The sequence below is a fragment of the Cervus elaphus genome, chromosome 22, assembly GCF_910594005.1.
Source record: "Cervus elaphus chromosome 22, mCerEla1.1, whole genome shotgun sequence".
In the NCBI taxonomy this organism is placed as follows: Eukaryota; Metazoa; Chordata; class Mammalia; order Artiodactyla; family Cervidae; genus Cervus; species Cervus elaphus.
In genome coordinates this window covers 10,920,600-10,944,158 of record NC_057836.1, presented here as the reverse complement: position 1 = coordinate 10,944,158, position 23,559 = coordinate 10,920,600, and the positions used below count along the sequence as shown (strand labels likewise).

The window sequence follows — 23,559 nt, the reverse complement described above, 5'->3', positions numbered from 1 at the left end:
TGGGTGCCTCGAATGGCAGCTGCCTCTCTGGGCCCCTGTGTCTCGTTGCCCCAGCCAGCCTCTCTTCTCAAGCTAGCTAGCAAGGATCAGCTTCATCCCGTAGTAGTTTCTCTTGACTGGGGCCTGGGGGGTGTGTGAAGTTCTCCACCGTCTTCATTTAGTCTTCATCTGTCTTAAATCCTTTTTGTTAATCATTAGAACTACACGTTCTCAATGGGGCAAAAATTTGAATTAAAATCTCAGTCCTTGTAAGTCAAAGCATGGGGTACGTCCAGTACATAAATGCACCTCTCCAGGCGAGCAGAGGGGAGGGACTCTGAGGGTGGGGATGGAAGCCCCTGATCCGCCCTCGTAGGCCAGGGCAGTGGGGCTCCTCCATGAGCTGGAGCCTGGTCTTCAGGACGTGAAGGATGTACTCTCTCCTCCTCCTCCCTGCCTCTGCCCCGTGCCCTCCAGAGGCCAGCAGGACAGGGAGCATTTTGTCCTCTCCGAGGGTCGGATCCTGCTGAAGTCAGTGTCTCCTCTGGAGCCCCGGGGCCACCTGTCCGTGGACCTGGCCCCCAGCCCCCGCCTCTGGCTGTACAGGTAAGCAGACTGCTCAGCATGTGCAGGTGCCAAGGTTTGTTCCAGAAGTCTCTCCCCAGGGTAAATTCATAGTCCCCATAACCATGGGGTTAACACAGCTTCCCTTTCTCTGTTGCCAGCCTCCAGCTGGAATTAACCACCATCGAGGCCCCGGGTGTGGCCCCCCTGATGAGAAGCTGGCATGCGGAGGGCTGGCCCCCCTTGCTGACATGGGCTCTCGACCTGGACCCTTGCCACTTGGTCAGATGAGTGGCCCCAGCCAGGACGGGCGCGTGTATCCCCCCGCTCATTTCCAGCCAGGGCTCCTTCCTCCCAGGCACGGGGGTGCTCCAGCCCGACCCCCAGACTTCCCCGAGAGCCCAGAAGTCCATCCTGGCCATATGTACCGACCCTACAAGTACCTGAGCCGAGTGCACTCTGCGGTCTGGAACGGGAGCCACGGCGCTGCAAACCCCGGACCCTTGGGGCCAGACGAGAAGCCCCCTGTGGGGCCAGGACCTTCTCACCAGCCCCGCCCTCTGGGTCACATGATGGATTCCCGAGTGATGAGACCTCCCCTCCCCCCAAACCAGTGGACAGAACAATCCGGCTTCCTACCTCACAGCGTTCCTCCTTCAGGGTACCTGCACCCCCCGTGTAAACCTGGCGGACAGCGGCTCCAGCCCCCTGCAGCCCCAGCACTGGGTTCGCTGTTTGGAGCACCGGCCCCAGCCCTGCGGGGCGTGCAGGGTGGGGACTCCATGCTGGACAGCCCCGAGATGCTGGCCATGCAGCAGCTCTCCTCCCGCGGGTGCCCGCCAGGCGTGCCTTACCGCCCCCGCCAGCCTGCACCCCCCTGCCTGCCTGGCCCTTTCCCACCCATGGGCCTGGCAGCCCCCAAACCTGCCTCGGGAGACCCTGGGAGGACACAGGACAGCAGTGATGTGCAGGAGCCTGAGAACGGCCAAGGTAATGTGTGCATGCGCGCTCCCTCCACCCCCCATCTGCCCTGTTAACTGGTGACCCGTCTTTTTATGCAGACTAGTAAATAAAATGTCAGCTGGCCTCCGATCCCTTTCACTTGACTGTCTCTGGGGTGAGCTGGCCGCGGTCCGAGCATTTGCGGTGACCATGACGCAGCTGCAGTGCCTGCTATGTCCCCACTCGTGCCGAGCCTTCCAGAGCTCGCTCACTTCACTCTCAGAATAAACCTTGAGGGGACTTTGACTAGTATTCTTGTTTGTATGGATGGAAGCTCCAGGGCACAAAGGTGGTTATTTGCCTTCATCCAGCTCTTAAGTGGGGAGACCGACTCAAACCCGACACAACGGACCCGGCATCCGTGTGTCCAAGCTTTGCGTCGCGCAGCCCCACTTGAAAAGGACTGTCCTGAAGTGACCCTCGGGGAACATATTCTCAGGGCTTTACTCCTGGCTCAGTTCTCTGCATGCCTTTCTCGTTGGGCCCACGTCCGCGCGCACTGAGGGTGGGGAGCAGTAGTGAGATGGGCACGTCGTCAGGAGGATTCTAGAAATGCCATTTACAAGAGTAATAAACCCACGTGCAGGAGAAGGGCGGTGGGCCTCCTCTGTGTGACTCACGCCTGTTGAGGACGGACATCTAGCCTGTGTCTGTGTGGGATCCGTGGCACCTGGCGTCTACAGAGAGTGAGGTGGTTCCTTGTAAACTGGGTGGTGGGCCAGGAGCGCAGACTCCCTTCTAGCGATTTCTTGGAGGGGAGGCTGACTCTGAATGCCACCTGCAGCACGATCTTCCAGGCATGATTTCAGATGTGATTGGAATTCAGAGCTTTAGAGGAAGAGTATCAGGAGCAGTCTGTCTGCTTAGTTGCCATGATGTTTGTGTTGTTTTGTTTGCATTTTATTTTTTCTTAATGAAGTATAGCTGATCTACAGTGTTGTGCTAATTAATATCTGCTGCACAGCAGAGTGATAGTTATACATCTATGCATTCTTTTCCATATTCTTTTCCATTATGGTTTATCACAAGATATTGAATGTTATTTCTCTGTGCTGAAGTCAGACCTTGTTCATCCATTCTGTATATAATAGTTTGTATCTGCCAACCCCAATCTCCCTGTCCATTGCTCTCCTACCCACACTTTTACTTGATAGTCACAAGTGTGTTCTCTGTGTCTGCGAGTCTGTCTCTATTTCATAGATACCTTCATTTGTGTCATATTTTAAATCCCACATATAAGTGATACCATATGTTTATCTCTTTCTGATTTACTTCATTTAGTATGTAATCTCTAGGTCCGTCCATATTGTTGCAAATGGCATTATTTCATTCTTTTTTATGACCCAGCCATGTTCCACAGTATATACATACGACGTCTTTATGCATGCATCTTTTGCTAGACATCCAGGTTGTTTCCATGTCTTGGCTATTTTAAATGATTCCGCAGTGAACATGGGGTGCATGTATCTTTTTGGATTATGGTTTTCTACAAAGGGCTTCCTTTGTAGCTCAGTTGGTAAAGAATCTGTCTGCAGTGCAGGAGACCCAGGTTTGATCACTGGGTTGTGAAGATCCCCTGGAGAAGGAAATGGCAACCCACTCCAGTATCCTTGCCTGGAAAATCTCGTGGAGAGAGGAGCCTGGTGGGCTGCAGTCCATGGGGTCGCAAAGAGTTGGGCACGACTAAGCGACTAACACTTACTTACTTTCTGCAAATACATGCCCAGGAGTGGGATTGTAGGATCATATGTTAACTCCGTGTTTAGCTTTTTAAGGAACCTCCCTCCACGCTGTTCTCCATAGTGTCTGTACCAATTTATATTCCCATCAACAGGTAAGAGGGTTCCCTTTCTCCACACTCTCTCCACTGTTTGTTATTTGTAAACTTTTTAGTGGTGTCCATTCTGACTGGTATGAGTTGATACCTCATTGTGGTTTAAATGTGCATTTCTCTAGTTTAGTGATGATGAACATCTTTTTATTTTGGCCTGTTGGCTATCTGTATGTCTTAATTGAAGAAATGTGTGTTTAGATCTTCTGCCCATATTTTGATTGGGTTTGTTTTTTGGTTGAGTTGTATGAGCTGCTTGTATATTTTGGAGATTAAGTCCTTGCTGGTCTCATCCTTCGCAGCTATGTTTTCCCAGTCCGTAGATAGTCTTTCCATTTCGTTTATGGCTTCCTTTGTTGTACAAAAGCTTGCAAGTTTAATTAGGTCCCACTTTTTTATTTTTGCTTTAATTTCTACTGCCTTGGGAGACTGACAGTTTATGTCAGAGAATGTTTTGCCTATATTTTCTTCCAGGAGTTTTATGGTGTCATGTCTTTAAGCCATTTTGTGTTTATTTCTGTGTATGTTTCTGTGTATGTTTTTTGTTGACTGAATAATGAAAAGTGCACGTTTTAATCATCCTTGTGCAGCTTGTACCTGCGATCTTTAAAGCCAGTGTTAGTTTTTCAGGAGCCAACAGTCCTAGTTGATCTTAAAGGTCTGAATTCTTGATCTTGTCTGTAAGCTCTGACCAGAATCCTATTTTGATACCCTTGGGCAACAACTCTGCCCTTCCTGAGAGATCATAATAATAAGATGCATTTATGGCCAAAAACAATAGCACAGTAAAGAATTCTGAGTCTGTAATTAACCATTTGAGTTCAGTAGGTTAATGACTGTTTATTAAATTTCTGTAATCCCTTGAAGATGCCCTTTGAGTGTTACACACTGTCCATGTCTTGTTTTCAGGAAGCCCAGGCACAGCGGGTGTTGTCGTTCATTTAGCAAATATTCATCTAGTCCTGTTCGTACTCCCCTGGGTGGGTGTCCTGACTGCAGGACTGGGTTGGGACCCAGCCTTCCCAGCGTCCTCAGGCCTGGCCGCTCCTCTTCACTATCAAGGCGGTGTCTCCCAGCCAGCCTGCAGTCAGCCAGTGCACCCTCTGCCTCCTTGGAATCAGGCACACAGATCACAGGCGGTGGGCAGGGTAGGGGGCACGTTGTTGTCATCTTGACTGCCTGTTCCTGTTGTGTGCTAGGGTTTCAGCTCACCAGGTGTGACTTTGTCTCTGCTTTCCTTGCAGTGGATCCCTTGCCCAGGCTCGAGGAGAGACCAGCGAGTGTTGGTGCTTCAGAGGGGGCGTTCCTCAAGCAGCTACCTCACCCTGCGCCCCCTCTGCAGGCCGACTTTGCCAGGCGGAGCTCACCCCAAGGAAGGGGCCCAGAGGGCCCGGAGCTCAGGCCGGAGTCCTCGGAACCTGGGGACGGGTGCCCAGCGAGTACGGTCAGGTCTGCCTGGCTCTCAGGGAGTGGCTTCGCCAGCCCACCCGCCCAGGCGTGCACCCTGGCAGACCTGGGGCCACTGCCTGAAAACGGACTGCGGGTGGAAGCCTCCCCGTGTGGGTCTGAGGGCAAGGGCAGGGCGCCACCTGAGGCTGGGCCCCCTGCAGAGCCTGCGTGCTCCCCTCTGTACGCGCCTGGCTTGGAGTTCCCTAGCTCCGCCACACGGTACCATGTGGGCCCAGGCCTGCAGGCTGTGGGTCCTGTGATGGGGGGCAAGCCTCCAGCCCCACACCCTCCTCCCTTTCCCCCTCGGGCATTTCAGTCTCATGACCCTCATTCTGGAGTCTTCCCTCGGTACCGCCCCCACCAGGGCATGCGGTATCCCTACCAGCCGCCACCGCAGCCTTCCTACCACCACTACCCGCGGACTCCTTACTACTCGTGTCCACAGACCTTCTCAGACTGGCCGAGACACCTCGCAGCCCCCGTAAGCCCGAGCGGGCCCCCACCAGCTCAGCCTGCCCCTGCCAGGCCCCTCTTCCCTGACAAGAGCGCTGTGACCGGGCTGCAGGGCTGCGAGGCGCTAAGTGCTGCCTTAACGCCCCCCACACGGGTGGACGCGGTGGAGGCTCTGAGCGCTGCCTTAACTTCGCCCACGCGGGTGGACGCCGTGGCTGCCAAGACAGCTGAGGGGCAGAACCCCAGCGCCGAGAGCAAGCAGGATGAGTCTGTGGAGCAGCCAGAGAGCCCCAAAGAGTTCCTGGACCTAGATAACCACAACGCGGCTGCCAGGCGGCAGGGCTCCCTGTCGGCCAGCGAGTGTCTCTACGGCGCGCCCCCGGCCCCGCTCGGCCCGGGCATGGCCTTCGGTTCGCCTGCCTTCCCCCCACACACAGTGATGCTGCACGCCGGACCGCCTTATACCCCGCAGCGGCCGGCCACGCATTTCCAGCCCAGGGCTTACGCCTCCCCCTCGGCTACTCACCCACCTCACCGCCCAGTGGCGGCCCAGCCCAACGGCCTGTCCCCCGAGTGCCCCCTCTACCGCTACCCTGAGGAGGGCCTGGGCCACTTCCAGGCCGTGATGATGGAGCAGATGGGCCCCGGAAATGGGGTGAGGGCGTCCTTCCAGGAGATGTACAGACCGTCTGGGTAAGGCTGCAGCTGCGTGCCTTTTTTCTATGGGATGAAGCAGAGTAGATGCTAGTCTCCCAAAGAGAAGCGGGCTTGGGAATGAAAGACTGACTTGGGTGGTCTGGACCCAGGAGGAGCGTATGGGTTGTGTGTGTGTGTGGTATTTTTTTCCTCATGAAGGTGAATGGGCATTTCAGTGCTATTGAGTTAGGTTTTGGACACCTAATCGCCAGAGTTCTGGGGCTGTGGGCAGACTTTCGCCAGGGAGAGGGGGTCTCAGATCTGGGTGGGTAGTCACGGATGGTATCCTAGTCTCACCGCTCACCACTCATTTCTCCATTGACACTGAATGAAAACTCATTGTATCCAGAGCCAGACTTGGCCACACACCACTCCCTGATAATTCTAGTAGCTGTGTCTTGAGGCCAGCGAGACAACCTGAGATCTGGGGAGTCTCCAGGTCAAGGTTGGGAAGCCCCATCATAAAGCAGCACAGACCACCCTGAGAATCCCAGTGCTCCCTGGTCCCCCCAGCCCCAGTGAGAACCTGCGTGCTGCCCGGGTCCTCCCAGCCCCAGTGCCCGGCTTGAGGGCCTTCCCTCTGCGTGTGCTCACCCCTCTCTGAACGTCTGTTATGTCTTGTCTGTTCTTTGCCTTCTCTTCTGAGACTTTGGTGTGTCTCCTAGCCTAGGGCATCTTTCTAGCACAGCCCAGACCCTACCCTGGCCAGGGAAGTTGGTGTTAGTGCTCTGATGGACGCACTGTCTGATGTCTCCAGTTGTCCCCGAAGTGTTCTTGTAGCTGTTTCTCTCGCTGTTTTGCTCTGAGTTTTCCCCATTCAGGATCCAGTCACAGTTCATGGCTCTACATTTGGGTGCTGTGCCTGCTCAGTACTTCACAACATTGGCTTTGCATTCTTTGTTTTTCAAAGACAGAGCGCCCCAGGCTCTGGCTTCTTCTCATTGTTTAGTCACAATTCAGAGTCAGAGTGAACACCTTTGTCAGGAGCACTGTGCTGGTGGCATCAGGCATGTCTTTCCTGCCTCACGTGGCAGCCCCCGGGTCAGGGGTCACTCACCCAAATGGTCCAGGTGGGGCTGTATGCCTTTTCCTTTGTACTGAGGACATTACATGCGTTCCTGACTGTTCCTTCCTCATGTCTCTAGACTGCAGGGGCCCTTGGTCCAGTCCCGCCCCTCGTTCCCAAAGACACCGGCACCAGCGGCATCGCAGGAGGAGCTGCCCCCCCAGAAGCCCCCAACACTTCCACTCGATCAGGTCAGAATGGTGGACAGTGAGGTCCGTGTGGTTCCGGGCAGCTGTGGCTGCAGGGGCGGTGCCTGGAAAGGGGTTGTGTCTTGTGGGCCGTGCAGCCAGAGGGCCTCGGGAGTAGCTCTTTACAGCCCCGCCAGCCCCTTTTCCTATCCCAGGCACCAGCTCTGAGTTGGGTTAGATTTCCTTCCCCACACTGGCTTCTGTGGTGTGACTCCTTGTCTACATCATCTGGAAGAGTCTGATTCCCCCAACCCCACCCCCATCCCTGGTCTCCCTGGAGGCAGCAGTCCTTGGCCACTGGGCTGAGTCAGGGTCCAGGACTCAGAAACCACACCTGGCAGGACTGCCCAGTGAAGCAAAATTGCGCCGTTTTCCTAGATGGGAGGAGTGTGTGCGGCTCCGTGGCTTTGTTGTTTTTAACAGTTAACACGTGTCAGTTTTGCTGAAACTGTATTTTGCTTCTCTCAGAGCTAGTCCCAGGAGGAGACATGCCCCAGGGAAACAAGAGCTGCAAGTGCAGAATGGGGCCCGGCCCCACCCGCCTCTCCTGTCACCAGCATCACGTTGTGTGTGGCCTGAAGCCTGGATGCCCCTCCTCACGACTCACGCGCTCACAAAGTCCTGGGCGAAAGTGGGGACCAGACAGGCTGGACTCTGGTGGTCTCTCCAGGCCCTGGGACACTTGTTCAGGGAAGACATCCTGACCTGGGGGCGGTGCTGGTGGGCTGTCATGGCAGCTGCACTCAGGTAGCCGTCTGGGGACAGGACTGCTCGTGTGGGTGTGTTTGGAGCCGGGTCCAGTTTACAGAGTTTTCATGTTGCCTTTATGATGATTTCTGTCGGTTGTGAATGTATTGTACATACAGCGGGGGGGTGGGTGATGGGGATAGAGTCTGGCCGGTGGGCCCGCAGCCCTGCTGACCCCCTGTGTTTACAGCCCTTTCCCACTCACTCTTGGGGGAATGCAGGATGGGCACACCTGGCGCTGCTGTTCCTCTGACGGCTCTTCCCCTCGGGCAGCCGCCTCGCCTGGCACCCAGGTCATGGTCCGAGATAGCAGTGCCCCTCCTGGCTGGCCAGCTGCCTGCCAGATAGGTGTAAACCAGTATCAGGAGCATCTGCTCGTTGGAAGGTGCGGTGACGCGTCCTGCCGCAGACCTGCCGGGACTGTGGTCTGGAAGGCGTCACAAGCTTCCTGCACAAATCACAGTTTGTGGCAGCGACTACTCAGGTTTGTATATGTTTAGTGTCAATAAAGAAGCTGCACAGTTTTTAATAGGAAAAATGTATCGTATAGATTTACAGCTTGAATTTAGGAATATTTCAGTATATATAGTTTTTATCCATTTTATGTGAATATAGTAAAATAAGTCATGGTGATTTAAAATAGCTGTCAAGAACAAGTTCTTGAAGTCACTTGTCTGTGATAGGAAACAGTTTTACAGTATTCAGTTACTTTATTATGGTTCTAGAAGCAAGCGACACTGGATTCTCCCTGTTAAGCATTCTTTGAGTTTAGCTGAGATGCCACCAAAGTTAGGACTCCTGTTCTAAGCTTTTGAATATCCCACAAAAGCAAAGGAGGAAACAGCTGATGGGAGATACCCTGAAGTCACAGGTCTTTGTAAAAATAGCGTATTTTTAAGCATGCCTTTGAGATAGTAGAAAAGCTTGCAGGAAACATTGGTTGATTGATCTGCGCTTGTTCTTATAAATTCAGCTGTGTGAGGGGCCAAGAGAACCTTCCATCCAGCCCCAGCATCCTTGCTGAAGCTGGAGCAAACCCGTGCTTCCAGTAGTAGAGTCCCCGTGGAGACCAGATGCCAGCTCCAGACGCCCAGATGCTGAGCTTGGGCAGGGGGAGCGCTGGGAATGCAGGCGCCTTCTAGACATGTGCAGAAACACGATTTTTTTTTTTAAAGACTTATTTAAACTTTAAATTTGGCGTGCTTTTAAGTGGGGCAAGTTTGGGGGCTGTGTTCCCATTGAATTCTGGTTCTTGTTGGAGCCCTGTCTTGGGCGTGATGTGGTTCCGGGTGTGGACGTCAGCATCACCATTTGGGAAGGATGGGCAAGGGTCATGGACAAATCCAGCTTTGCTCTAGAGCAGTGAGGGAACATGCCTGGCACATTCGGGCTCCATGTGTGCCTGTGCACCAGCTGGGAGGGGAGACCGTGGCCCCTGCCTCTGTTCCCAGCCCAGAGCCTGCTCCGGCCAGCGTGGAAGCTGGCTTGGGTGCAAGGCCTCCGGGTACCCTTGCCTTGAGCAGAACCAGGCTGGGGCAGGGCCAGGAGGACTACGGCAATCCTGCCCATTCCGTCCGCCCACCATGCACAGTCCTCTAGTGGCTCAGCCCCCAGCCCCGACCCCATCTCCGGCTGCCCCAGAGCTTCCCTTCGGGGTGAGCGGAGGGGCCAGGCACTGGGGAGCCCTGTTGGGAGTGTGGCTTTGTGCTGCGTTACCCCACAGGGCCACCCCCATTCAGGCGCGCACCCCGCGCCCCCCCCCCCCCCCAGGGCCTGTGCACTCTTCCCGACCAGAACTAGCCTGGGAGGAGGTCCTGGAGGGGGCCTTTCCCTGGGACCGCTGTCACCTGTCAGGGACCTGGAGGACTCCTGTCCGCTGCTCACCTTAGAGTCGTTATGTTAGAAACTGTTCCCCAGACCCAGGAGACAGAAAAGATCCAGAGAGGAAACAAGAGCCTTATGGAATGTTTCTGGCCTTGAGTTTTTTCCCCTCTTTTAAGAACTCTTGGCTAAAATTTATTAGACTGAAGACAGGTGGAGACCGAGTGACGACAGATGCGTGGATTCCTGTTCAGAACACTTTTCTTGTCCCTCCTTTAAAGTGAGACTAGTGCTGCTGTGTCCATCTGCCTTACTGGGGGGCCCTCGTGCCTGTGGTCAGCAGGGCGTCCTCCCTGGGCGGGGCCGCGGGACTCTCAGAAGGCTACCTTTGGTGTGGACTGAGAGCCCTCAGCCCACGGCCAGCCTGGCTCCCAGACCCCAGGAGCATCCTTGTGCCGGTTCCTGCCAGTTCCAGGAGTGGGCCGCGTGGGCTCAGGGTTTTCTCGCTTTTTAAAAGTTTCCGTCTCAGCCACACACACGGCTCTCAGGTCCCAGGATCCCTCAGCCAGCAGCCCCGAGGCAGGGACACTCGGATAGCAGCTGCAGCCAGCGAGTCAGAGCCCAGGGAAGGGCCAGGGTGCCCTCCACAGAGAGCAGGGTGCGTGGGAGTCAGGCTGTTCAGCCTCCACCGCGGCTGTGGGTTCCCCTGCCAGGGGCTGAGCCCTCAACTGAGACTTGGTTCCTGTTCTGGGTCTGGACTCTCCCTGGGGCGCTGGGCCTTCCCTGCTGCGTCCTCGTGTGAGGCGGGCGCGAGCCTGACCTCCAGCTGCTCCATCCTCCTGTGCTTCATGGGCCCTGGCCGAGCAGATGGTCAGTGGCCTCAGCCGCTGGCCTCTCCCTCGCCGTGCCCTGGTGGCTGATGTGGAAAAGCCTGTTAACCAGCTGAGTGTCCTCTGTGTTTGGAAAGGGTGGTGGGCCCGGGAGTGAGGTGCTGAACTCTGTTCCCAGCTGGGCCCACGTCCGCTCTCCTGCTGCAGATTCCTATGCGTGATCCTGGCCAGTACTGGGAAGGGGAATGCTATTTATTTTTATATTGTGTATATTTTGTCTGGTCTGCTGATCCCCTGTTTCACTGAGAGCCACACTTACCTCAGTACTTAGTTCTATACTGTGTGTTGGATAATTTTTTAAAACAACTTTTTAAAAATCTTTTTGATCCTTGGAGGTCTGTAGATTTATTTCCGTATGAATTGGTTATTTTGTATAAAGTACATTCTTAAAAGAGCAGGGTGATGTGTGAGTTGTGTGTGTCCCGTGTCACTGTTGTCTTTTTTCGTCGAGGCAAAGTCCCACCAGGACAGAGGTTTGATTGAGGCCCAGTGCCGCCGTCCAGAGAGGCGACCCACTCAGTCACCGAGGGCCCCATGTGGATTGTGGGGAGCGGGTGTGGTAGGCCCTGCGCGGGTGATCAGATGTGGTCCGTGGAGAACCCCTGGCTGGCAGGCCTCAGCAGTGTGGGGATTATACACATTACCTAGCCAGGCGTGTGGGGCCCAGGGCCACCCTCACCCACTGCCCAGGCCTGGGCATGAACTGCACCTCGCCGACTCCTGCGCGGGGGCCCATAGGTAACATGCCACTGGGGCCGGGAGGGCAGTGGGCAGCTCCGGCCAGGCCGAAGCCCTGTGAACGGCAGCGTGGTCCGGGAGGGTTCTTGTTGTTGGGTGTGCGGGAGGAGAAATTGGCCACCTTCTCATCAGGTGGCTATAGACGTTAAGACACTCAAGATTCCTGGCCTGCTTTACCCTTGAACCATCAGCCTCATGAGTGATCTCTTGCTTCCTGGGCCGTGACCTTTGTGACCCGCCAGTGTGTGTTGCCACGTTGTCCCCGTTGGGATGTTATCACTGTGTTGGCTAATGCAGGCGTGAGACTGCAGTCCTGCCATGTCTACAGTGTCGTCAGTCCCCACACTTTGCTGTAAAGTTCTGTATCAGTCATGTTTTTGAGTGGAGTAGTTGCATTTTAAAAAAAAGTAACTTTAAAGTGGACATCATGAGTAAACCTTGAATTTGACATGAAGCCAGCCGGAGTGTTTGTCTCACTTGATTCTGAGTCTCCTTGGCCGGGGGTTGGGGTAGGAGGGAGCAGGCGGCTGGGACCCTGGCCCCTTTGCTGTCCTGATGAGTGAGCCCGTGTGGACTAGCACCACACCCTGAACACAGGTACAGTTTCGTTCTGACTTTTGGATTCCCAGCTGCAACCCCTCTCACTGAGACATGAATCTGTCACCAAAGGTCAGAATGTTCCCACAGTTTTAGCCAGAGCTTAGCTGAATCCCTCAGGGTATGTTTCCCAGGTCTGTTTCCTTGAGACCAAAACAGAGTGTCTTCCACTGGTCAGCTCTGTAGTCTGGTTCCGTGGAACATGTTAGTTAATCCACCCCGTTTTCAGAGTTATTGTTTAACCTTTACATTTGTTAAGCCCTGGGTGTACCATCCCCAACACCCTTGCTTGCTTCAGACTGACACAAGAAACAGGACCTGGTGGGGAGGAACCAGGGAAGAGACAGGAAGCCAGTAGTGAGTGAAGAGTGGGTTGGTCTCAGTTCTGATGGAGCTTGCCATTTGATGTCTGGAAACATGCAAAGGTTTCCTTGTGTTGAACAGTAATGGCTTTCATCTCTAACCCTCTGTCTGTCACTGGGAGGAAAGGTGGCTGAGTTTTATAAGTGGGGAGCACCTCTAGGGCCAGATTGACTCAGGGCTAGGCCCTCGGAGGCGACCTTCACCCTGAACCCTTCTGGAGAGGCCTCTGGGAGGAATGCCTCTGGGCTGCAGGCCCAAGCTATCCCCTCCCCCAAGCACTGGACCCCCAAAGTCTTTCTCCTGGCAATGTGGCTTTTCCTTTGGGTTTATTCTTATTTAAATATTTATGTATTTTGGGCTGTGCTGGGTCTTAGGTTGTGCCAGTTTTGTTCCCCTTCTGCAACCCAGGCTCAGTTTGTTTCCTTGGGTGACTTTAGCAGAAGTCTTCAGTGAGAGTTGGGCTGAGAGAGAACAGCCAGGAAGGCAGCTGTGGTGGTCTGAACCTGTCCCTTGGCATTCCTGATGCCGGTGCCACGCAGCTGCCTTCAACAAGTCTTTGAGTTTGGAAAAAACACTGCCCACTCCTCAGAGCTTGGGTCTGAAGCTTCTTCCAGACAGAGGGAGGCAGCATGACGGTTATTTTTGAGAGCCCTGCAGTTGGCCCCTTGGAGCATGTCCAAGGCTTGAGTCGGCAGGAGGAAAGCACGTTGCATCCCAGCCCCAGGAACTAAGCTGTCACTTCTCAGCGTTTATGAAACAAAGTCCCTTCCATGTACCTGGCACTCACGTGGTCACTCACAGGACAGAAGGGAGGATGCAACTTCCCCTGCAGACTTCACAGTAAAGGCAGGCGAGCCGGGCGAGAGGCTGGACGCCAGCAACATATTAGCAGAACTCGGCACCGAGCCGCCCATCTGTGGTGGGTCAGGGGAGAAGCGGGCGTGTGCACGCATCTTTGTGTGTGCATGGTAACCTTGACTGGAGAGAAGCGTGTGTGTGTGCACATGTATGTGTGCTGGGGCTACTCCCCGGGAGCCAGTCTCTGCTCCATTCCTGATTGGTTCCATTCTGGCTCCTCTGAGTCTTGTTCTGGCTTGAATTCCTCCCCCAACCCTCAAGCCTGTGCCACTCCCCCAGTCCTCATGGCCACTGGGCAAGTGGACTAGCGAGTCCAGGGTGAGCAAGCTGCCGCCCAGCCCCGCCCCAGTCTTCGGGGCCCCCACACCCCGATACACATGCCTGCCCCCACATGCATTCCTTTGTCGGTTTCCTGTCCACACTGGTTCTGCAGCTGCGTCTTGGCCAAGTCATTGGGGACACACAGGTCACCCCTGAGCCCTGCCATGCCTCCACTGATGTGCTTTGCTGAGACACTCAGCCCAGGGCGCACAGGGGCACAGGGGGTGAGGAGGAAGGCTGGCCACACGGCCAGGGCGGAATCCAAGGGGGAGAGAAGCACGGGCAGGAGTGGCCACTGCTTAGCCCTGGCCCTGCAGGTGTTCCAGCGTCCCCCTCCTCAGCTTCCCTCCCTGACCCCAGCAGCCCCCACAGCCACCCCTGTCCTCCGCAGCTGAGTCGTCTCCCAGCCGCTTGGGGAGGCCGGGATCTTCTGTGAGGGAGCCAGCTCCGTGCTTGGGGGTTCAGCTGCCTCAGGGTGGCCTCTGGGCTCTCTGACCGGTCCCTACCACCACAGCCACATGTAAAAAAAAGCTTTCAAAAAATACTTCCAACGATTTCATTTCAGACTTAAGGTCAGAACTGAGTGTGACCTGTTTGCCTAAATCATAACCTGCCTCTGATCCCATGCTGTTTGCTTAAACCATTACCTACCTCTAATCCTGTTCCCCTTGCTATGTGTTTGGTGAATGAGAGCCACTGTCAATAGTAAGAACACGCACTTCCAACGAGTAGGGTGTCCAGTGAGCAGAAGAGAAGCATGGTTAGAGCCTGCAGTGATCTGCTTGTGGCTACACTTTACCTCGTGTGGGTCCCGTGTCTGGGAGTTTCGGAGACAGGCTCCTTGGAACCCAGTGGAACGTCACTCTTCGGCGGAGGCAGGCATTCGAGGAGTAACAGGAAGGACTTTGGTAAACAAGCCAGAGTCTTGTTTGTGGAAACGGACAGACTGTGACTTAGGTTTTGTAGCCTGAGAAGCTGCAGTGCCAACAATCACATGGCGTTCAGGGCACTGGGGACGTTCTCCCATGGGTCTGGGAAGATGTTTCTCTCACCTCCTGGTTGGATATTGTCAGGGAGACCCTGGTGCTGCCACTACAGCTGCCCATGTGCTCAGTCCGCCCTCTTCTGGGAACTTGTGGGCCCTGGAATCAAAATGTCAGAAGAAATGGTGCTGGGAGGACGTCCTGGTGTCTGAGAGTCTGTCTCCGTTACCGGGCGGCCGGCATGTCGTGGACGTCTCGAAGGTCTTTGTTTTGTGGGAGAAAACAGCAATCGGTGGTTTTCTGAAAGGGTGACATCGACCCTTTCAGAAAAGGTGGGCCGAGTGCCAGGCACTGCTGTCCAGGTCTGGACAGGAAGCCTGGAGGAAGAGACAGACTGACCCCCGGGTGCTGGGAGTAAACCCTGGGGAAGCCGACAGTGACCTGACTCGGGACAAAAAGATTCAAGAGCGGAGGGGTGGACAGGAGATGCTGGGTGTGGGAACAAGGTGACCTGAGGACCCAGAGGGTGTGAACACTTTCCCCTTAGTGTCTCCAGCTAGGGATGCACACCAAGATCATTATGCCATGAGAAACGGACACAAGGCTGGACTGAGGGGCTGAGGTGGCCGTGCTCTGAGTGTGAAGGCAAAGCCGTGGGACCCACATAGCCACTGCTTGGGATCTCACAATCGAGCTTAGTTTGGAGAACTGGTCACGTGTCATCACAAGGGTCCATACGTGCAAGACAGCAGTAACTTGTAGGACCTGCACCAGGGAGCCCGTAAGGAGTTCAGGCACAGGCCACATGGATCAATGAAAAGAAAGAGGGCTTCAGTAAAACAGAAGAGCTCCCTGACTCACCGGGACCCTAGTCTTCCAGAAGTTCACAGGCTGGAGCTGGTCCCCGCGGCTGCAGACACCCCCTGCCCTCACCATTCCCTTCCAGGGGCCGCGGTGACCTGACCTTGTTCACCATGGAGAAGGACATCAAGTTGGCAGCCAATGACTTCTTCCAGCAGCAGTTCCCACAAGGCAGGTGCATCATGCTCTTTTTCTGGAAGGTTGTGGGAATGAGTGGCAACCATGCCTCAGTTCACATGTCTGCACATGTAAATGTGCATTTGGAAGTTCAAGACTGGCCATATAGAAAGGATATGTTCCGTTGTCAACCAGCAGACAAAACCATTCTCTCAGGTTTTATCGAGGGTGAGTGACACTTGGCCACTGTGTTTGTCCAAGGTGTTCAGCGTGATGACCTGACAACCACATACTGCAGCATGATCACCACTGGGTAATGGCCATTGCTCACAGAGTTACAAAAATGGTAAGAACATCTGGGATCCACTGTCTTAGCAACGTTCTCACACAAAACAGTGCTAACTACAGTTGCCACACTTAGCACCACACTGCCAGGACGTACTGACCTTGTAACTGCCCGCTGGGGCCTCACCCCGTTCACTCAGTCTCCATCTCCTGCCTCTGTGAACCACACAGCCCATCTTGTTTTTCTGTGTTTGCATTTTTTAATAGATTCTACATATTGGGGAAATCATACAGTATGTGTTTCTGCGTGACTTTTATTGTATCTTCATTCATCCGTCCGTGGACACTGGGCTACTGTACACAGTGCTGCTGTGGACACAGGTGCATCTCCACCAGCAGTGCCCAAGGGTTCCCTCTCCATGTTCCACCTGATTTATGGCCAGTGGGACAGATGTAAGGTGATCTTGGTGGTTTCCCTGATGACTAAGCATTTTCTCATGTGTTCTTTGCCCGTTGCTGTCTGTGAATTCTTTTTTTTTTTTTTTTTTAGTTGGAGGCTAATCACTTCACATTTCAGTGGGTTTTGTCATACATTGATATGAATCAGCCATAGAGTTACACGTATTCCCCATCCCGATCCCCCCTCCCACCTCCCTCTTCACCCGATTCCTCTGGGTCTTCCCAGTGCACCAGGCCCGAGCACTTGTCTCATGCATCCCACCTGGGCTGGTGATCTGTTTCACCATAGATAATATACATGCTATTCTTTCGAAACATCCCACCCTCACCTTCTCCCACAGAGTTCAAAAGTCTGTTCTGTACTTCTGTGTCTCTTTTTCTGTTTTGCATATAGGGTTATCATTACCATCTTTCTAAATTCCATATATATGTGTTAGTATGCTGTAATGTTCTTTATCTTTCTGGCTTACTTCACTCTGTATAATGGGCTCCAGTTTCATCCATCTCATTAGAACTGATTCAAATGAATTCTTTTTAATGGCTGAGTAATATTCCATGGTGTATATGTACCACAGCTTCCTTATCCATTCATCTGCTGATGGGCATCTAGGTTGCTTCCATGTCCTGGCTATTATAAACAGTGCTGTAATGAACATTGGGGTGCACGTGTCTCTTTCAGATCTGGTTTCCTCAGTGTGTATGCCCAGAAGTGGGATTGCTGGGTCATATGGCAGTTCTATTTCCAGTTTTTTAAGAAATCTCCACACTGTTTTCCATAGTGGCTGTACTGGTTTGCATTCCCACCAACAGTGTAAGAGGGTTCCCTTTGCTCCACACCCTCTCCAGCATTTATTGCTTGTAGACTTGGATAGCAGCCATCCTGACTGGCGTGTAATGGTACCTCATTGTGGTTTTGATTTGCATTTCTCTGATGATGAGTGATGTTGAGCATCTTTTCATGTGTTTGTTAGCCATCTGTATGTCTTCTTTGGAGAAATGTCTGTTTAGTTCTTTGGCCCATTTTTTGATTGGGTCATTTATTTTTCTGGAATTGAGCTTCAGGAGTTGCTTGTATATTTTTGAGATTAATCCTTTGTCTGTTGCTTCATTTGCTATTATTTTCTCCCAATCTGAGGGCTGTCTTTTCACCTTACTTATAGTTTCCTTTGTAGTGCAAAAGCTTTTAAGTTTCATTAGGTCCCATTTGTTTAGTTTTGCTTTTATTTCCAATATTCTGGGAGGTGGGTCATAGAGGATCTTGCTGTGATTTATGTCGGAGAGTGTTTTGCCTATGTTCTCCTCTAGGAGTTTTATAGTTTCTGGTCTTACATTTAGATCTTTAACCCATTTTGAGTTTATTTTTGTGTATGGTGTTAGAAAGTGTTCTAGTTTCATTCTTTTACAAGTGGTTGACCAGTTTTCCCAGCACCACTTGTTAAAGAGGTTGTCTTTTTTCCATTGTATATCCTTGCCTCCTTTGTCAAAGATAAGGTGTCCATAGGTTCGTGGATTTATCTCTGGGCTTTCTATTCTGTTCCATTGATCTATATTTCTGTCTTTGTGCCAGTACCATACTGTCTTGATGACTGTGGCTTTGTAGTAGAGTCTGAAGTCAGGCAGGTTGATTCCTCCAGTTCCATTCTTCTTTCTCAAGATTACTTTGGCTATTCGAGGTTTTTTGTATTTCCATACAAATTGTGAAATTATTTGTTCTAGTTCTGTGAAAAATACCGTTGGTAGCTTGATAGGGATTGCACTGAATCTATAGATTGCTTTGGGTAGAATAGCCATTTTGACAATATTGATTCTTCCAATTCATGAACACAGTATGTTTCTCCATCTGTTTGTGTCCTCTTTGATTTCTTTCATCAGTGTTTTATAGTTTTCTATGTATAGGTCTTTTGTTTCTTTAGGTAGATATACTCCTAAGTATTTTATTCTTTTTGTTGCAGTGGTGAATGGTAGTTTCCTTAATTTCTCTGTTTTTTCATTGTTAGTATATAGGAATGAAAGGGATTTCAGTGTGTTAATTTTATATCCTGCAACTTTACTATATTCATTGATTAGCTCTAGTAATTTTCTGGTAGAGTCTTTAGGGTTTTCTATGTAGAGGATCATGTCATCTGCAAACAGTGAGAGTTTCACTTCTTTTCCTATCTGGATTCCTTTTACTTCTTTTTCTGCTCTGACTGCTGTGGCCAAAACTTCCAACACTATGTGGAATAGTAGTGGTGAGAGTGGGCACCCTTGTCTTGTTCCTGATTTCAGGGGAAATGCTTTCAATTTTTCACCATTGAGGGTGATGCTTGCTGTGGGTTTGTCATATATAGCTTTTATTATGTTGAGGTATGTTCCTTCTATTCCTGCTTTCTGGAGAGTTTTAATCATAAATGAGTGTTGAATTTTGTCAAAGGCTTTCTCTGCATCTATTGAGATAATCATGTGGTTTTTATCTTTCAATTTGTTAATGTGGTGTATTACATTGATTGATTTGCGGATATTAAAGAATCCTTGCATTCCTGGGATAAAGCCCAATTGGTCATGGTGTATGATTTTTTTAATATGTTGTTGGATTCTGTTTGCTAGAATTTTGTTAAGGATTTTTGCATCTATGTTCATCAGTGATATTGGCCTGTAGTTTTCTTTTTTTGTGGCATCTTTGTCTGGTTTTGGAATTAGGGTGATGGTAGCCTCATAGAATGAGTTTGGAAGTTTACCTTCATCTGCAATTTTCTGGAAGAGTTTGAGTAAGATAGGTGTTAGCTCTTCTCTAAATTTTTGGTAGAATTCAGCTGTGAAGCCATCTGGTCCTGGGCTTTTGTTTGCTGGGAGATTTTTGATTACAGTTTCGATTTCCTTGCTTGTGATGGATCTGTTAAGATCTTCTATTTCTTCCTGGTTCAGTTTTGGAAAGTTATACTTTTCTAAGAATTTGTCCATTTCATCCAAGTTGTCCATTTTATTGGCTTAGAGCTGCTGGTAGTAGTCTCTTACGATCCTTTGTATTTCAGTGTTGTCTGTTGTGATCTCTCCATTTTCATTTCTAATTTTGTTAATTTGGTTCTTCTCTCTTTGTTTCTTAATGAGTCTTGCAAATGGTTTGTCAATTTTGTTTATTTTTTCAAAAAACCAGCTTTTAGCTTTGTTGATTTTTGCTATGGTCTCTTTAGTTTCTTTTGCATTTATTTCTGCCCTAATTTTTAAGATTTCTTTCCTTCTGCTAACCCTGGGGTTCTTCATTTCTTCCTTCTCTAATTGCTTTAGGTGTAGAGTTAGGTTATTTATTTGGCTTTTTGCTTTTTTCTTGTTTCTTGAGGTAAGCCTGTAATGCTATGAACCTTCCCCTTTAAAAGAAATAAGAGAAAAAGAAAAAGGGAAAAAAAGAAGAAAAAAGAAAGAAAAAAATTTTTTCCCTAATTAAAAAAATCGTAAAAATCTATGAAAATGAAAGTTAAGGAGTAATGGGGGAGTAATAGGGAATTTTAAAGGAAAATAAAAGAGAAAAAATAAAAAAGAAAAAAAATTTTTTTTTCTTACTTAAAAAAAAAAGTAAAAATATATCTAGGAATTTCTCTGGAGCTGTTGTGGTCAGTGTGGGTTCGGCTGTTTCAGATAGCTCCTCGTTCCAGCTTACACTTCTCGATATCTACAGGCCTGTTCCGGTGTAGTCGGTGTTTTCTACAGGGATTTTAATCTGTTGCACCAGTCCCTTCTGAAGGGGTTCCCTTTGTTTATTTGGCTTCTGTTTGCCGGTCTCTTCAGAGCCTCATTTCCGCCCTGACACAGGCGGGTGGAGGTGGACTCTTATTCAGGTAGCTAGTTCCGTCGCGCTGCGGGGAGGGGCTGGCGCTGCTTTCTCCGTCTGCGCTGCTGAGGCTCCTGGCTGCTCTATATGGAGCGCGCCTCGCGCTATGCGCGGTTCTAGCCCTCGGGTGTTCCACAGAAGCGCGAACAAAAAGCTGCGCCTGCTCTTTGTGCCTTCCCCGTCAGAGCGGTCCAGGCAGCCAGGGGCTTGATGGGCGCACTCTCCCCGGGTGTGGCGCGCCCACTCCCTTCCGCGGTCCCAGTCTCCGCTGGCGCCAGTTGGGTGCATGCGCCTTCTGCCCTCTGCGTCCCCAGCCCCAGTCCCCGCCCGCGCCTGTCGGGCGCCTGTGCCCTGTGCCTCGCCGCGACCCTCCCGGCGGATGTTGACCATCCAGAATCTCAGGAGGTCTTTGATTAGAAACTGGAGGCCTGTTTGCAGTGCGGCAGGGGATGCGGTCCTTGGGGCCAAGCCTGCCCCCTTCCCCTCCCCCCTGCCTCCTGCCTCCGGTGGGGCGGGGCTGGGCCCGTCCGCAGCCTGCGAGCTCTTCTCTGGACTCTCTCGGTCCCTTTGTTCTGCGAACGGCTGGCAGTGTGTTCGGGCCGGTTAATTTTCTCTCTCTTTTGCTCTCCCACAGTTCAAGTTGGCAACTCACAAAAGCTCCCTCCGATTGTCCTCAGGGCACTCAGGCCTGGACCCTACCCCAAGCAATGCCGCCCGCTCCTCTCCGTTCCGCCCCCACTTGCTGGTGGCGGATGCGGGTGTCTGGAGTACTTTTCTGCTGGGAGTTGCTTTTAGGCTCGTATTCTGTGGGTTTTATTTATTGTTTCCCTCCCAGTCAGGTTGCCCTCCGAGATTCAAACACTTCCCCCAGGCCCGCCAGTGCGAGGGTTTCCCGGTCTCTGGAAACGTCCTCTATTAAGACTCCCTTCCCGGGACGGATCTCTGTCCTTAGCTCTTTTGTCTCACTTTTTATCTTTTATATTTTGTCCTACCTCCTTTCGAAGACAATGGGCTGCTTTTCTGGGCGCCTGATGACCTCAGCTAGCGATCCGAAGTTGTTTTGCGAAGTTTGCTCTGCGTTCAGTTATTCTTTTGATGAATTTGTAGGCGAGAAAGTGGGCTCCCCGTCCTACTCCTCCGCCATCTTGGCTCCTCCCCCAGAAGATCTGATCTCTGAATTCTTGTCTTAGCCCCATATCAGATGTATGCTTGCAGGTGTCCCCACATTAAGTAGGCCACATTAAGTAGGCGGCCTTATCATTTTGTGGGTGGTTTCCTTTGCTGTGCAGAAGCTTTTGGTTTGATGTGGTCTCACTTGTTTCTTTTACCTTCTGTTGTGTGTGCTTTAGGTTCCAGTGTCATGGAACTTTTCCCGCTGTTGGGAGTTTTATGATCTCAGTTTTATGATCCATCTTTAGTCTTGTTAGTGGTGTAAGACAGCAGTCTAGTTGTTTTGCAAGTCAATGTCCAGTTTTCCCAGCACCATTCACTAGAGCCGTCATTGCCACTGGTTCCCCTGTCAGGCATTAGTTGACTGTTTCTGGGCTGTGGGATCCATCCCGTTGATCTGTGTTTGTGCTGAGGAACGGAAACAGATCAGCTGCAGACACTGTCCGGTTCTGCCCATGCTCCCCATTGCCCGGGGGCAGTTCTTGGGGATCAGCAAGGAGAGACTCTTGCTAGAGCTGTTTCACTGTCCTGGCCTCAGCCTCCCTGACAGTCTGTTTTCAGAGCTTGGTTTGTTGACCTAGCTGGGTGAGTGGCAGCCCTTGGGGACCAGGCTGAACACCAAGGGAGGGTGGTGGGGCAGTGTGCTGGCCTGTGACAGAGGACAGGACTCCAGCCCCCAGCGGCATCTGCAATTGGGAGTTGCCTGACGGGCGTGAGCTGCTGGGAGCCGAGCGGCAGGCACATGGAAGTGCCGGAGATGCTGTAGCAGGATGCTGGGCACTGCATGAGCCTCTCCCCCTTCACATGGGATCAGAACAGACTTCCCAGGTGGTCCCTAACTCTCTGGACTGGGATCCCATCAGCCTCCAGGTCCAGACCTTGATTTTGTGGTCAGCGAGCCCATGTCTGGCTATGTTGCAGGCTCCACAGCTGCTGCCACAAGTGATGCTTCTGGAAGGTTGGGCACAGAGGGGTCTCCTGTCTCAGGGCCACTCTGCACCCCCCTGAGCTGGGCCCTTAGACAGTGTGTCATTTTGTAAAGGAGGCCCCGAGGGGGGAAGGAGCCCCGTGATAGACCCCACGGGGGGGTTCATACAAGGAATCTGGGATGTTGTGTCGACAAAGGGTGGGCAGACACTTTAACTAGTGACTGTCTTTTGATGTAGCATTGGAAACTCAAAGCCAAACTTAGGCTACAGTCAACAGCTCCAGCGGCATCAGCAACTGTGCAAGTTAAGGTCCCTCAGTGCTGGTGGCACAGCCCCCACCCAGGAGTGAGGAGGGGGCACAGTGTGGGGGAGGGGCCCAGAACCCTGGCCTCAGGTCGGCCTTCCTGAAGGGCGTTGCTCACAGCCCCATCCTTCAGAGCTGCCTGGGGCATCAGGAGCTGCTCGCCCTCCTCGCACCTGCTCTGTCCCCCTCGGGCCCACCCCTGGGTGACCAGGGCCACAGTGCTCAGGAGCCGACCACCTGAACAGAGTAGTCACTGCATCTCAACTGAGTCAGTTTGAGGATTTACTCTTGTTAATTCTGAGTAAATAAGCAGGGTGACAATATACAGCCTTGACATACTCCTTTTCCTATTTGGAACCAATCTGTTGTTCCATGTCTAGTTCTAACTGTTGCTTCCTGACCTGCATACAGGTTTCTCAAGAGGCAGGTCAGGTGGTCTGGTATTCCCATCTCTTTCAGAATTTTCCAGTTTGTTGTGATCCACACAGTCGAAGGCTTTGGCATAGTCAATAAAGCAGAAATAGATGTTTTTTTGGAACTCTCTTGCTTTTTCGATGATCCAGCGGATATTGGCAATTTGATCTCTGGTTCCTCTGCCTTTTTAAAACCTGAGAGTCCCTTGGACTGCAAGGAGATCCAACCAGGCCATGCTAAAGGAGATCAGTCCTGGGTGTTCATTGGAAGGACTGATGCTGAAGCTGAAACTCCAATACTTTGGCCACCTCATGCGAAGAGTTGACTCACTGGGAAAGACCCTAATGCTGGGAAGAACTGGGGGCAGGAGGAGAAGGGGACGACAGAGGATGAGATGGCTGGATGGCATCACCAACTCGATGGGCATGAGTTTGAGTAAACTCTGGGAGTTGGTGATGGACAGGGAGGCCTGGCGTGCTGCGATTCATGGGGTCGCAAAGAGTCAGACACGATTGAGTGACTGAACTGAACTGAATTCTGAGTAAATAACTTAGTTCATCCTAGCACTGATGTGGGGAAAAGCAGGATTGTATTTTAGTTCAAGGGGACCACGACAACTGTCCCAAGGCTGGGGATCCCCCGGCCCCACACCCTCCACCCGTGCAGCCC

The 23,559-nt window shown here is 51.9% G+C and overlaps 1 protein-coding gene across 1 annotated transcript in view; it reads left to right on the top strand.

The window, feature by feature from the left end:
- The window catches only part of LOC122680565 (cat eye syndrome critical region protein 2), a 116,170-nt gene extending 104,288 nt beyond the window's left edge, over positions 1-11,882 (top strand). The window contains exons 14-18 of the mRNA XM_043882093.1: positions 457-585; positions 705-1,533; positions 4,621-5,971; positions 7,120-7,231; positions 7,697-11,882. Of these exons, the coding sequence (XP_043738028.1) occupies positions 457-585; positions 705-1,533; positions 4,621-5,971; positions 7,120-7,231; positions 7,697-7,702 (2,427 nt within the window). The 3' untranslated portion in view covers positions 7,703-11,882. The remainder of the gene's footprint in view (positions 1-456; positions 586-704; positions 1,534-4,620; positions 5,972-7,119; positions 7,232-7,696) is intronic.
- The last annotated feature ends 11,677 nt before the right edge of the window (positions 11,883-23,559 follow it).